The 16152-nt window shown below is 30.4% G+C and overlaps 1 protein-coding gene and 1 pseudogene across 4 annotated transcripts; one reads left to right on the top strand and one right to left on the bottom strand.

Annotated features, from left to right (window-relative positions):
* Positions 1-5295: 5295 nt before the first annotated feature.
* On the top strand, positions 5296-10772 carry LOC111303936 (KRR1 small subunit processome component-like; annotated as a pseudogene). The gene is made up of 12 exons (XR_016327098.1): positions 5296-5587; positions 5671-5747; positions 6456-6566; positions 6780-6848; positions 8052-8108; positions 8287-8325; positions 8435-8539; positions 8706-8788; positions 8881-8962; positions 9996-10139; positions 10252-10326; positions 10433-10772. The product of XR_016327098.1 is annotated as a KRR1 small subunit processome component-like (transcript).
* A 585-nt stretch (positions 10773-11357) lies between these two features.
* Positions 11358-16023, bottom strand: LOC111303935 (serine--glyoxylate aminotransferase-like). 3 transcript variants are annotated; one of them, XM_089742793.1, is made up of 6 exons: positions 15886-16023; positions 13518-13794; positions 13064-13348; positions 12629-12995; positions 12255-12465; positions 11358-11714 (listed from the first exon to the last, which is right to left on the bottom strand). In XM_089742793.1, exons 2-6 carry the CDS (start codon positions 13720-13722, stop codon positions 11577-11579), a joined length of 1206 nt encoding a protein of 401 aa, XP_089598919.1. In that variant the 5' UTR covers positions 13723-13794; positions 15886-16023; the 3' UTR covers positions 11358-11576. The 3 variants fall into 3 exon arrangements, with proteins under 3 accessions (XP_089598919.1, XP_089598920.1, XP_022756205.1); XM_089742794.1 differs by lacking the exon at positions 15886-16023 and adding an exon at positions 15452-15578; XM_022900470.2 differs by lacking the exon at positions 15886-16023 and adding an exon at positions 14782-14907.
* Positions 16024-16152: the final 129 nt, after the last annotated feature.

Genomic DNA, 16152 nt, shown 5'->3' with positions numbered 1-16152 from the left:
TAGTTAGGTTTTCTGTGTGCTTGCGGCTTAGGAGGATTATTGGTAGCGTGGTGTTGGTGGTAGACAATTTATGGTGGGATTGTAGAGATAGGATTAGGCAATTATGGTGATTTTGAATGTAAAAACAGTATTTTGGATGATAGGCTTGAGGGTGTATTGATGGTTAGTGGTAGATTGGGTTGTAAGGTTGGTGGTGAGGGAAGACTATGTTGGTAAGAGTGGGGTTTTGGTGTATGCAAAGTGATAGTGCAAGGAATTGTTGTGTTCTAGGCTATGCTAGTGAATACAGAATGAGAACTTTTTTTATTATTTTCAATTTCGTGTCATTTTCTCCGAAACTTCCCTTTTTTTGTGAAATTGTCAAGGTTTTTATACTATAAGAATAGTATATTGACTTGGTCTGATTTGAAGCTTTTAAAGTTTTGTTGTTATAATGATGCTAGCTTTGTTGTTTGGCATTTTTGGTCATAATGTTTTTCCTAAATTTGTGTATAAGTCTAAAGGTAAAAACAATGGTAAAAGGAAAGAATGGTTGGGAATGGTAAGACAAATTAAAGGTAGGGAAAGCTAAGTTTAGGAAAGAGGGAAAGGGGGAAGGCTGTTACTGACAGCTAACCTTGTTATCTGTTCTCTCTTTTTTTTTATTTATTTTTTTAAAAATGCATTTGAGCTTGCAAAATAAATGTAGGCATTTGTTGGCTTTTGGGCTTCTAAGTCCATATCATTAGCTTAAACCAAAATTAAATTGGGCTTAGAAATGAACTTTGGGCTTTTGTTAGGCTCTAAGCCCAATTGACTCAAAATTGAATTGATTGGACCTTAACCCATATAAGGTAACCCCAAATATTTAATATGAAATAAAAAATAAGCCCAATAAAATTAAAACATTTGAATTGTTTGAAATTGATACATTCGTTCTAAAATCAAAATTGAACACGATCAAATTATTTTGGATAAAATTAGGTGTTTATAATAATTTCATTAAAACTGTGGGAAAATAATCTTATATCCCTTTTCAGACATAGTTAGAACATACATGTTCAAAGTTACATTGTACAACATTAAACAATATTTAATTTTTTCAATGGAAATAACTATCTATGTAGTATGTAAAATAGCAAACACTTAATAAGAGATGTTAGCCTTACAGTGGTGATAGAGATGTCTAAGCTAAATTATTGTAAGTTCTTTGTATAAAAAAAAAAGAAAAACACAAAACATTCATAAAGTCAGTTGAAATGTAGTTGCCAAAACATATTTATCAGCATTTTCAAATGGTTCACTTTACAAATAAACTAAAAGCTTTTATTAGTTTTAAGATTTTCTTTCTTCACATGGACTAACCATATTGATTACATTAAAAAAAATGTGCCCTGTATAAGGGCAGAACAAAAAAAAAAAATGAAATACAATGTTAGAACAATGGATCGAAAAGCAAGAAGTTTACACATACTTATCATCTTTTTTCATTTCGTTGCATTTTTCTCAATTCCTTAAAGTGAGTTTTGTACTGTATAATAATGGGCCTATAAAAAATACATAAAAACACAATATTGTAAAATTAAACTCAAATGCAATATAGATCGAAAGCATAATAAACAATCTCGACATGGTTATGATTAAAAAGTTCTTCTTATAACAACTATCATGTACTATTGTTCTTCAGAACGAAAAAAAATGTTAGGTCAAACAATCCAAGCATTTCATTTTGATACAGCAGACAACTCTTTACATATTTTAAAAAATTATTAATCACCAAACAAACAAAAAAAGATGTTGGGTATATACCTAGAATGGTGTGTGGCTAGTAAGTATTTTTGCAAAACAAACATAGAAATCCTTGTCAAAAAGTATTTTTAAAAATTTCACCTATTTGTAAAATAGGTTTCACAACCTATAAGTTTTTAGATAGGTTGTGATTGATTATTTTGGTCAAAGTTGTGACTAAATGGAAGGAAATAAAGATAAACAAACTTTTAAAAATGAAATATAGGCTTTTCACCTTCGATTGCAAGTGGAAGGAAGATAATTTCATGAACAAAAATAAAGTTAGAAGCTTGATTTTGTCTAGTATTTAAGAAAATTGACCATCCATGTTTAGGGAACTATAAATGCTTGGATATGGCTTATAGAAAGAGATATTCAAGAAGGGAATCCATGGGGTGAAACGATTTGAAATGTTTCATTTTTTGGTCTTTTAGGAAAATTTAAGAAATAGGTGGTGAACATTGTTAGGTATTTAATGAATATGAAAAACGAAAAGATTTAATTAATTATAAGGAGTTTGAAAAAATTAGATTATAACAAATATTAGCAAACTAAATGCAATTCCTAAACAAAATTGAATGAATAAAGTAGAACATGAGGTATTCTTAAAAGATAAAGGGTACTTATCATTTATGGTTCCGTTTATTTATTAGAAAATAATTTTTGAAAAATAATTTTTACATTTTCAGATATTTGTTTAGCAAAAAATTAATTAGTTAACAGAAAATGACTTACTAATAAAAAAAATGACGTAATTTTTTTGAAAATTGTCTTCCTTTTTTGAAAAGGGGAAGATAATTTTATGAAAAAAACTATTTATGAGTAAAATTACTTATCAATGTGTTTGAGCATAATTTTACTTAAATCGGATTTGTACATAATTTTTTTAAGCTCAAACTTAATTTAACTAAATCCAAAATATTATTATATTCATAAATAATATTTTTATTTAATTTTACTTAAAAATTTAAAATATTAATATTAAAAGTATTTTAATATTTTAATTTAAAATATTTTTATAATTCTACTCAAGTAAAACTTTTAACATAATATTTTACGCTCGAACTTGATTTGATTCGACTTAAAATATTATTATATTGATAAAAATATTTTATTTAATTTTAAATAAAAAATGAAAATATTAACATTAAAAGTCTTTTGATATTTCAATTTTAAATATTTTTATTTTGTATATTATTAAACATAAAATATTTTTAATATTTCAATAATAAATAGTATTATATTATTTTTATAATAAATATTAACATATATAATAATATTTTTATTATTTTAATAATGAATATTAAATAAACTAATATTATTATTTTCTTAATTTGAATATTTTTAATAAATTCTTAATTTTTTAATTTAAAATATATAATTTTATATTTTTATTTATTAAGGTATTTATATTACTAGTTTAATAATAATATAAATAAAAAATATTTTTGTTATGATTTAATAATAGATACTTTCAATATAAAATAGAAATATTTCAATATTAAATATTACAATTTTAATTTTAATTAAATAATATTTTAAGAATAATAATACTATTTTAAATATTTTAAATATCAGTATAAAGAATAATAAATAATTTTATTTTAAGTATTTTATATTTAATATAATATTATAATATTAAATAATATTGTTAAAATATAATTTCTTAAATATTAATAATTTTAATAATAAATAATTTCAATATACTTTAATAATAAATATTTTTAATATTTTAATAATCATATTAATATTATTTAAAAAAACAAAATTTTCAAAAGTTAATCAAACAACAAAAAATATTTTTTATTATCTCATCTAAATAATTGAAAATCTTTACTTTTTTAAAAAGAGGTAAAAATTTTTAAAAAATATTTTTTAAAAGTTAATTTCTACAAAACAAACGAAACTAAAAAATAATAATAGATGTATGTTATATAAATTATTGTTAGAATCAAGCCTCATTCATGCTTCTAAATTTTTGTCATGTGTCGACAAAATAGGTACTGAAGATAAAAATGATAGAATGTTAGATTTCTGCTAAATAAGTACTAGCAAAAAGTACTTTTTTTTAACTTATGATTGCGGTTAATAGTAAGAAATTAGTTTGATTTTGAATAAAACAATTCTTAGGGCTATGCATTTGTCAGTTCTAATTGAAAAAAAAAAAAAAAACAGTTCAATTCAATTAAATCGGGTCGATTTTTTTTCAGTTTAATAGGGTAAATCGGTTAAGTTGTCGGTTTAAGCAATTGCAATGATCAATTTTCGGTTTAAAATTTCTAAACTTAAACTAATGAAAAAAATAAAAAAATTAAATATTTAAAATAAATAAAAAATATATTTTTTCTTTTTAGTTTTTACCATAAATCTTCAATCTCATCCCATTTTCCTTGTTGTTTAACGCTGAACTTCTTTACATTATGGCCGTTCAGCCTATCCTTTCCAATCTAGTCTCCACAAATCTAATAGTACAATACATTTCATAACTCATGTAACGAGACACCACCAGACGCCAATCCTCTCACTTCACAAATCACAATAGATCTCACAATCGTTTCATCTGTCATTTTCTTTTTTGGACGCTCAAAACTTAACCACCATCTATGGTTGAAACCCAAGCGATAGTCTAACCAGTGACGGCTAATCCATCGATGGTCAAAAGTTTTGTTTGACCTTTTCTTTCATCCTTTTCTTTTCAATCTTTGACAATCAAAATTTAGATGAAGGTTTGTTTTGCTTCTCACACAGTTACATTTTACCTTTCTGTCTTTAAGAGCTTTTTAGTATGAACTTTCTCTCACTTGAACATTCATGTTTGAATATAATGTAGTACAATATGGTTTGATTTTTTTTTTTTTTTTGTTTCAAAATGGGATTTGCAGTCTCTATAAGATAGGATTTGTCTTTTTTATTTGTTTTGTTTGTTTCTAACTTCCATTAATTGATGATTTAGGCATATTTGAAATTTACTTTATATGTAATACTAATTTAAAAAAGAAAATGGATTAATATTTGCTTTGATATGCTTAAATTACATTTTAATTATTGGGTTCTTTTGTGCTCAATTGATCTTGAGTTTTTCGGTTTCTCCTGATTTTGTTTGAAAGGATAATAATATTTTGTTTAATTAAAAATCGACGAAATTAATTAAATTGATCGACTTAATTTGGTTAATTTAAATTTTCATCCTATTAATCGATTGGTTTGATTTTTCAATAAATGAAGTTATTTTAATTAGTTTTTTAATTTTTATATTCAAATTAATTAAATTAATCGTTTGTTTTGTATTATTCAAATTTGCTCTTTGAAATAAGCAAGATAACCGAACGTGATATTAAAAATATTTTCAAAATTTTAGAAACATCAATTTTTGTGATTTCAACGAATTTTAAAATATTATCTTTTTAATTATAAAAAATAAAAACATATTTTATTTTAGTTTTAAAAAAATCAAAATAAAATATAACACAAAATATCCCAAACAACCCCTACATGAATCGCTTTATATACTTGGGTCTTGGGCTCAACAAATATTGAAATTGGCAATCAATTTCAAACCTTCAAGCCCAAATTTGAATGGTCCAGAATCAATTTCTCTTCTGTCCTGGTAGGGTTTTTGAAGATCAAGATGGAGAAAGAGGATGTGGAAGAAGTGAATCTGCAACAGAAAAGAAGCATAAAGGGAAACATGACAAGCCAAAGCCATGGGACGAAGACCCAAACATCGATCGTTGGAAGATTGACAAGTTCGACCCTTCTTGGAACCCCGATGGTATGCTCGAAGTCAGCTCTTTTTCCACTATCTTCCCTCGCTACAGAGGTAATTAACTCACTTTTTATCTACTTTTCTTAATAATTGGGTAATTTTACTTATGTTTGGTCCCATTTTTTGTCTTAATGAAGAAAAATACTTGCAAGAAGCTTGGCCAAAGGTTAAATCTGCTCTCAAAGAATATGGTATTTCTGCTGAGCTCAACTTGGTAAGTTTCAAATTCTATCAAATGTTTTAATGTTTTAATCTACTGATCTTTTGTATTGTAGATTTTAGGTTAGTTAAGTCAAACATTTTATTTTCGAAACCCTCTGAACTGTGACACTATGGTTGGGTGAATTGATCCCTTTTTTCGATGTTCTAAAATGTGAGTAGAAACAAAAAAGAGGGATATAGCAGTCATCATGTTTGCTTGAGTTGTGGAAAGAAAGGAAAGAGATATAGTTTAGTTGATTTTTTCTACAATTTTGCATTTATTTGTAAACATATATGCAAACATGCAAAATAAAAGGTTTATGTAATTTCAAGTATATCAATATAATAATTCATAAAATTGGGTTTTAAATGTTTTAGAGGGATAACATCTTCACTCCATCTTGTTCCCTATAAGAAAAGGGACTACTCCTTTCACTTCATTTCATTTTCGTTTGTTATTCTTGATACAAACATAGTCTGGTGTCTTAAAGCCCCAACTTCTGTCTCGGTCATAATTTGATATTATTTCATATAAAAAAGATTGCATTCTTCAAAGATTGGGGGATCATCTTTCTTGGAATACTTAGTAAAAGCTCTACTGCCAATGGTTTTGTTTTCCTTGTTTCTTTTAATCTTTTATATCGATTACTGGCACTATCTATCATTGTCTTCATATTTGCATACGCTTGTTTATTATCTGATGCATTTAATTGCTGATCAGGTTGAAGGGTCTATGACAGTTTCAACAACAAGAAAAACTAGGGACCCATATATTATCATCAAAGCCAGGGATCTCATCAAGCTTCTATCAAGAAGTGTTCCTGCACCTCAGGTAGACTTGTCAGTTAGTCTTGCACTTTTCATCATTGACAAACTAGTTAAATGCTAGCTTACTTCACATGAGATTTTTCAACCATTTCATTGTAATAGTGTTTGCTTAGTACTTGAAACCATCCTAGGAAGGTTTTTTTCATAGTGTAGATTTTTGAGCTCTCGAGTCTAATAGTTGTTTGAATATAGTTCTTACCATTTCTTTTAATGTTAGGCAATTAAAATACTCAATGATGAAATGCAATGTGACATTATCAAAATTGGGAACTTGGTGCGCAATAAGGTATTTGTTTCTTAAATTTCTTCATTTATTTGTTTAAAACTTTAGCCATTTTACTCTTGGAAATCTGGTAGGATGTTGCTATTGGCATTCATGGAGATGCTTGAGAAATTGGCTGGAATTTCCTGTCTAGCTTCAAGCGTTTCTTCGTTGTCACTTGTAATGAGCCTTCCATGGCTGATCAATGGAACTTATATCTTTGGAACCGCCTGAACTTTCTTGTAGCATTATGCACCGCCAACTATGATGCATCACATTAATAGAAAGACATGTTGATAACATGATGCCCAATCAAATTTGGATAAAAAATCAGATGCCTTAATGTTTATTCTTGAAGCTAATTATGCGCAAACATCTAGTATGTAGTTTTACTATTTTAGTTTGATACGTGCTATATATCTTAACTAAAATTGATGTAAGATCATTTTTTTTGTCATGTTTTTATCTTTTGATGGCTGTCTGGGCAATCAATCCACTGTATAGTTGTTATATTCCAATCTGGATCCTATGATCTCAAGATTATGATCTGAAACTTTTTGTAATTTTATCTATCCATCTTTGTTTCACTTATTCACTAGTTGTTATGACATACACACATGTTTGTATGTAAAGTGTACAAGTACATATATATATATATATGCCTTTTTACCATCACCTGTGTACTAGACTCAATTGGATTATCTTTGATACAACTATTTTGAACTGCTTTTTAGCAGCATACTGAAAGCTGAAACTACTAATTACATTCCATGGACATAATTTGTTTATGCATTCTGAACATCTATTTCTCATTCAAACTAGCCTGGGCATGAAAATGGTATTAAGTGAGGCTGTTTGTTCAAAGTGAAGCATTTATAATTACTTATATGTTAGTGCTACCTAATCATTAGTAGAGCATATCTGAAAAGACAAGCTTTTTTGAACAACATCCTTTTTAGTTTTTATGTTTCAATTTAGAAGTTATTTCCTACACCAAGGAGACAGTTTTTGATCTTTTCTTTTTCTTTGGTTACTTGGTAAATCTATTTGTTATTTTAATAGATAGTACAATATTACATTTTTGTGATTCAATCCTAAGGCCCCTAAACTATCCTAAAAATGTATCCTGATTTTAACCACTTTGGTCTACCCAGAAATCCTTGAAAAATAAGCAACTATTAAGAAATGTTTGTAACGTCATTATGGTGTCTAAAATTCTTTTTACAGGAACGATTTGTTAAAAGAAGGCAGCGTCTTGTGGGGCCTAACTCTTCGACTTTGAAGGTGTGTATGTATCCATTCTTAATTGATGTCTTAACAATCTTCTGAAATAATCCCATGAAGGAAAGGTGACACTTATGTTGAGGCATGAGTATATGCTATGACAATGAGATGAAGTGCTTTTAGAAACTTCTGCACTTGTTTTCACTGTCTTACTCCTCCCTTTCATTACTGGATGCAGGCACTTGAAATATTGACAGGCTGCTACATTCTTGTTCAGGTAATTTCTAACCCTCTTTCTTTTGGTTGTTAAACTGTATTTCTTGCTCTATGTTGAAATGGAGAACCACTAATTGAAAATATTTTTCACTTTGCTCATGGTGGAATAGGGAAACACTGTCGCTGCTATGGGTTCATTCAAAGGTTTAAAACAAGTCAGAAGGATTGTGGAGGACTGCATAGAAAATAAAATGCATCCTGTATACCATATCAAGGTGCCATAAACTTGACTTCCAGTTTTGGTTTTACTGCTGTTGCTTAAAATTATGTCAATATAGATGTATTTTGAAATTCTATGAACTTTCAGTACTGACTCCCATCTCTTTTCCTTTCATGTCTTACCACATCTTATTTTCTCCTCCCTTCCTTTCCAAAATCTAGATTCTCATGATGAAGAAAGAACTTGAGAAGGATCCAGCACTTAAAGATGAAAACTGGGACAGGTTTCTTCCAAAGTTTAAGAAGTAAGATATCTATTCTGTATGTTTTTAACATTTTAATTCATTTTCATTCTTTGTTCTGTTACATGTTCATTTAACTAAACAATGTTTCGCAGGAAAAATGTTCAAACAAAGAAAATTAAGAGTAAAGAGAAGAAACCATATACACCCTTCCCTCCTCCTCAGCAACCTAGTAAGGTAAGATAGCTGCTACTTGTTTCTTAGGGTTTCCTGTGGTTAATTTATTGCTTTTTGTCTCTCTGATTATATTCAAACCAGATATTTCCTTGTTTTTATAATAAGGTTATTTTCCAACACATTGTTATCCATTTCTAGCTTTTATTTTTAACTTGTTTCTGTTTTAGATAGACAAGAGTAGTTATCTGTAGTATAACCTGTTTGGCTTAGCTGAATATATCTGCTTAAAGAACTAGTGATCAAAATCTTAATTTATCAGTCAAATGATCTAGAAGCTGATTCTATCTCCAGTTGCTTTAAGTGTAAGGAGTTTTCAGCATAGGCAAGTGGAAGAGAATTCCAAAAGCAATTTTGTAAAAGCCTTGGGTTTTGAAGATGGCATTTAGCTGGTTCTGTTTTCAGAATGAACTAAAATGTTTTCTTTAGCTTGTTGGATCTTTAGTCAATTATTTAGTTGATTCCTATGAGAGGTTTTAGCATGAGCTAGCGGGGAGAGAATCCAAAGCATTCTTATCTGTGCAAGCCATTGGTTGGCATGAGAGCATTTAGCTGGTTACATTTTCAAAATTGATTAAATCTTATCCATAGCTTTTTGGTTGATCAAATTTGGTCAAACTTATTTAGGTGTGTTTAACTAGTATACATTGGAATTGGAAATTTATTTTATCTGGAGGGTGAATTTGGATTCAACAATGAGTGGTTGGTTGTTTGCTTTTAGTGTTAATTATGTCTAAGTTATTTTTTCTCCTTTTCCCTCTCTGATAAAAAAAGGAAAATAAGCTATTCTTTCTCTTGGGTGCATAAAGATATTTGAAGCAAAAACTCTTCGCACCCCTCTCAGGCCATCTTTTTCCTTTAAATTAACATACTGATTACTCACTGTATGTCAGAATTTTAGAATGTATACAGTATTGCAATTTCTTTGTTTAGTTAAATGTGTGGAATGTACTCATTATTATTATTATTAACTTTTTGGATGTTTGTGGAAAACAAACTTACATTGGTATGTGTGATGTTTGGTGTTATCTTCCAGATTGATCAAGAGCTGGAATCTGGAGAATACTTCTTGAGTGAGAAAAAGAAATTAGCTAAGAAGTGGCAAGAGAAGCAGGAGAAGCAGGCACAGAAAACAGCAGAAAACAAAAGAAAAAGAGAAGAAGCATTTGTTCCACCCAAGGTTCTATTTTGAAGCCTATACAGGCACACACTGACACGTACAAGCACCCATATCCATCTCTTCTATTATGTTATATTTGTTTATTTTTAACAATGTTATGTACCTGCTGCAGGAACCTGTGAAGCAAGATTCTAACAAGGCAGAGAATGACAAGGAAGATGTCGCTGCTCTTACCATGTCATTGAAGGTAATTTTAATCATAAGATCACTTTTGTTCTATGATATTTGTCAAAAATTAGGCATAGTTATAGGGAAACTTTTTCTAACAAGCCCCTCCTTGGTTTCCACTGCAGCAAAAGGCCAAGGAGTTTGGGAAGAAAAAATCTATTCAAAATGTCAATGCTGAAGAATATATTGCAGCCCCCACCACAAAACAACCTTAAAAAGAAAAAGAAATCCAAGCATACATAGTATAGGCAAACATGAATGTTAGACTAGACAAGTACATGGATGATAAAGTTTGCTAAATATATGGTGGCTTTGCTCAATCCCATGGCGTGGATTTGCTATTGTTGGGAAACAGGCTGATATTGCACTCTTCAAGGTCTGCACTCCGCATAGACTAGTCAAAAAACTCATATTGAAATTGGTTCTTATTTTGTTGGTATGTGAAGCAGCTTGGTTTCTTGGTTTCTCTTTTTTCCTTTTTGTTTCTCTTACAGTGGATTAAATGGAGAGAATGCATGGTCAAAAAGAGAATATGGGATCTAGGTTAAATTAGAAAAATCTCTGTGAAGTTAAACCTATTGCTAATTTCCCTGAGATATAGTATAATAGTACTTTCGCTATAAGTAGTTACTTATTCATAATATATCATCCAAGCTAGTAATTACTATAGTGTTTCCAAGGCCTAATGAATGGAGAATATCATCCCAATGTATTAATTATGGTTCCCAAAGCCTTGGCCAAGAAACTCACGCATAACGCAATCCTAAAAGAAGCTCCTGCTTCTCCCTTGTGCTTATGTGTATGCTTTCGTATTTCAGTATAGCTATAACTTACACTCTTTGTTTCGTTTCAGCTTTTTAGATCTTACGATTTTGTTTCACAAAAGTTTTTTCATAAGTTGAAAGTGATATAAACATTTATATCTCAATATTAATTCTAATATACGGGATTAATAGTTTCTCTCTTACTATGACACCAATCAAGTGAAATAAGCACGTGAAATATAAAATTTGTTGAAAGGAGAAGGAAAGAAACATGAATTCGAGAGTCTTCTATAAAACAATGCTACTTCTTGTTTGAGCCAATTTGATGCTTAAAATATGACAAAAAAGAAACATAAATGAAATAGAGCATAATACAGTAAGTAAAATATCTAATACGGGATCTGGAAAGCTTAAACAGGGGAAGCAAATTAGGGAAACATTTTTTTTACAGACTACCCTGAAGCAGTTGGTAGAAGAAAAGGTAATTACATGGATAGCAGGTTCATCAAATCCTGGAAGGGATCATAGGGATATTATTCTGCAGGTATGCACAGGCAGCAGCAACGCCACTTCCAAGCTTAACTGGATATCCAACATCTTTGAGTATCATCTCCACGCCAGCCAGACAACCCAACAGTTGCAACTGAAAGTAGATGAAACAACAAAAATAAGATAAACTGTTTTAGCTAATGCTTCTAATAAGTTACTATTTGTTTTTGAAGTGAAAATACATGGGAATCAAGAGAAACAAAAAAAAGTATGTTATGTTGGTGATAGAGCTTGCTGTAAAGATCATTAATAAAGAAGTACTTTGAGATCATTCAGAACAAAAAGTTAAGAAATGGAATCCTTATTATAGTAATTCCAGGGGTTAATATTATGATTGCCCGTTAAATTATAATAAAATATTTAATATGATATTTGAATTTTAAAAATTTTTGATGTTATATTTAAATTATAAATCTGTTAATTAATATGTTATTTATAAAATTATTTATTCATCATATGTTATTATTTAAAATTAATCATATTATATTAATTAATAATTTATAATTTAAATATCAAATTAAAAATATTTTAAATTTAATTATTATATTAAATATTTTATTATAATTTAGAAATCGTAACTCTACCTTAATTAAAATATTAATCCTATGAATTAAGAAGCAAGCAAGGACATTACCTCGTTTAGGTTTCCAAGATGTCCTATTCTGAATACTTTTCCAGCCACTTTGTTAAGGCCAAGACCTAAGCTCAAATTGTATCTCTTCCATGCGCTTCTGACAATTTCTGTACTATCAATATATGGGGGAACAAGAACAGCAGTCACAGTGTCACTGAACCATTCCTCCTTTTGTGTGCAGTTCTTCAAGCCCCAAGCCTCCACAGCAAGCCTGTTTTAAGATTGTGCAACCAATCAAATCAACCGCTACAATGTTCCCAAAAGAGTAAAGTAAAAGTGACATACAAGAACTCAAACAAGAACATCGTTGGGTTGTCTTAAAACTTCAGTCATTAACAAAATTCCGACATAGAAGAAAGAAAAGCAAGGTTCACCTTGTTGCTTTGCCCAAGCGGCTATGCCTTGAAATCACATTGTCAAGTCCTTCCTCAAAAATAAGATCCAGAGCTGCTCTGAGCCCGTACAATAGTTGGATTGAAGGAGTGTATGGCCAAAATGTTCCCAGTTTGTAGAACTTCAGGTAGTCGTTCCAGTCAAAGAAAACTCTGACAGATTTTGCACTTTTGGATGCCTCTAGAGCTTTAGCGCTAGCACAAACTAAACCAATTCCTGTGGGAAGAGAAAGTGCCTTCTGAGAGCCAGTTAAGGCCACGTCGACTCCCCATTCATCCATACGGAAATCAAGGGCACAAATTGAGGAAACTCCGTCAACAAGAAGTAGTGCTGGGTGCCCATAGTGATCTGAGAACAAACATAAAGCATAAGAAACATGTTTGAAAGTTAAAATGATTTCTATAATATAAACTTACCAAGCAATTTTCTCACTCTAGACAGGTTGTTGGTGACTCCAGTTGCAGTCTCATTGTGAACAATGCAAATGGCCTTGATTGTGTGCGTGTGATCAGCAGCAAGTTTTTCTGCCAGAATGTCAAGGTTAGCACCTTGACCCCAGTCACTTTCAACTACATCAACATTGAACTTGAGGCGCTGCTGCTGATCGATCCAGAGCAGACTGAATTGTCCAATAAGGAAAGATACAATTCGATCTCCGGGGGACAGGGTATTGGTAAGGGCACTCTCCCATGCACCAGTTCCTGAATACAAACACCAAAATTAAATTCACAAACAAACTGAAACAAGTAAGATACTACTATTAAAAACATACTAATTCAACATACGTTTTAGTTTTCAAGCTGGTAATCTTAAGTATTAACCTGAGATGGATGACTAAAAACTTGATAGCATAGTAGAAACCATGAATACCTGTAGTAGGGATCATAAAAGGAGTTCCGGTAGTAGTCTTGAAAATCTTCTTGACATCCTCAAGAAGAGTTTTTGTCATTGCAGGAATGGCAGGGGAACGGTAATCCTCATTGTTCCTGTTCATGGCCCGAATAACGGGTTCTGGGATGTTAACTGGCCCTGGAACAAAGAGATGGTTCCTTCCTGGTCCATACACATAGTCCATCTTTTCTCCCTCTGAGAAATGTCACTGCTAACTTAGATACTACTTCCTGAGCTTCTCAGCGTCAAAACTTATCTGTTACAATGGAAAAAAATATCAGAAATAAGTAGTAAATTAATCTCCGATCTCATCCTTCAAATCATGCAAACACATGGATTCTAATGCCCATTTACTAGGTTGATTGGATACTAAAATCACTCTATCACTCTCAATTTCATTTGATGACATGTAGTTTTCTCTAAAAATTGTAGTTTCTGTATAACTTGAAGCCAAAAAAAAATCACTTGAATTATTATGTCTATCAAGGAAACGTACTAGCATAGAGGGAAAACCAAATGGACAAAGAGCAAAAGCAGAGAAACAACTTCCATTAGGATACTAAAAAGCTGGTTTCTATTAATCAGAATAGTCCTATGATAATTGTTACCATTATTTTTTATTAGTATTATCTATTGCAGGGTCAAACTATTATTTTAAAATTTTAAGGCTGTAAATCACAAATAATAGAATCAAAACTTTGGAATTCTAGAGACTTCCAAACAACTCGTTTGAGGTACTTGTTTAACAGGTTTAATTAGAAGGTGTTAAGTCTCAACATACATACTTACATATTATGAGAAAAGTTTTGCTTAAGGAAATGACTTTGATACTTATGAAGAAGATAATCCTTCATGAACTGATTATTTCCCTTTAAATCAAATAGATATAATAAGAAGGAAAAGTTTCATTACACTAACGTAGTATTAGTAGTGTTTGATTGGTTAAACAACTGTGCTCATTTATTCTTCTTCATTTTTCCATCTTTTGCATATTTCCCCATAATTTTCTTAATTTCTAAGTATAGAAACACCAAGCCTTTTGTGATGAACCTTTATAAAGATTAACCTTTATTGTTGTGTCTTATATATATATATATATCCTTCATGATCAATTTGGTGCTTCCAAGAACTTTTCAGAAACAGAAACAAAACTGTCAGAAGAAAAAAAACTGGGAAACAATAAAAAGGAGGCCACACCCAACACTGTAAAAGTCCAACAACATATGTGGGTAAAGTGCCATACCTCTAAAGATAATCTTTCTATGAAATTGTATGAAGTCTGTTTTGGCAGAGAGAAGAGAAGGATTGCAGTCTGTAGCTGCCTTTGTAATATATAAAAAGCCAAAGATGGCTTTGAGTTTTCTAATAGCACGAGAGAACCATTCAACATAAATGTAAACGTGGCAGATAAGAGAGAAACCAATTTGGAATCATGCGACTATGAACCACTGACTTGGAATACAACCACTTCTTTCATTGGATTTGCACTCACTCAAATGTTTTTTTTTTTTTTTTAATGTTTGTTTGTTTCATTTATTTGTTGTTTTCTCTTTGCTTTTTGCATCTACGGTCCTTTTATTTTTGTTGAATTTCCTTCCAATCCCATAGAGCTCTTAATCTTATGCATGTTAGCCCCTATCACATATTTTTATTTATATGTTAACCATCTACAATGTAAATATAGATAATTAACCTTTCACATATTTTTGATGCCATAGCTTCAAATATTATCATATGCGAATTTTATTCGATTTTAGGTCAAATTTTTTATTTATATGCCTGTTGATTGATTTATTTGAAGTATTTATCTTAATCTTTTTTTTTAATGAAAAGGAATGTAAGTTTTATATTTTTTTTATTATTAGATTAAATGGCTAAAATTAAAAATAGTATTCGTAGTTTAAGGAACATACCAAAATGTAAGGACCCCGACAGAAAGAAATCCAAAAAACCGGTGGAAAAGAAAATTTGGAGTTATGAATATGAGGTTGAGAAAGCAACGTCAAAAGATAAAAGTGATAAAAGCTGACAACCACACTCTTTCCTGTCGGAACCAACACCACACACGCCCTTTTTTTCAATCCTGTTTCCTCTTCATCTTGTTTCTATTCTCAGTTTTGTTCTTTTATCCCCTATTTTGAGGCTGCCTGTCAAACTCGTCAGCTGCACTTTTATTCTCGTTTTCTCCGATTTGTCCTAAGATTCTAACCATAGAAGATGTGAAGATACAAAAGAAAACCATCATGTAGATAAAACTACTAGACCTTATGAAGTAGAAATGAGAGAAAAACACCAAACAGAAAAAAAAGATAAACAAAGATTCACGTAAGAGAACTGAAAATCTTACCTCCCAATGAATCCCAAGAAACTTGCACTTTTGCCACTATTAACATTTGCAACTTTCCCAGAGCTCAGAACGACAAAACCAGAAACCAGTTCAGATTATAACAAGAAGATCCACTTTTTCACTATCATCATCAACGAGGCTGTTTTACAGGAACACACTGGATTCAGAGTGCCAACCTTAATAAGATCCACCCTAACTAGGGATCCCATTTTCCTATCAAACAAAAAATATAATAAAATATTAAATATTAAATCATCTTATGACCTG

Source organism: Durio zibethinus, chromosome 13 (assembly GCF_047325235.1).
Source record: "Durio zibethinus cultivar Kanyao isolate XHJ-2024 chromosome 13, ASM4732523v1, whole genome shotgun sequence".
NCBI lineage: Eukaryota > Viridiplantae > Streptophyta > Magnoliopsida > Malvales > Malvaceae > Durio > Durio zibethinus.
Note: the sequence above shows the minus strand (reverse complement) of the source record. Positions and strands in the feature narration are given on the sequence as shown.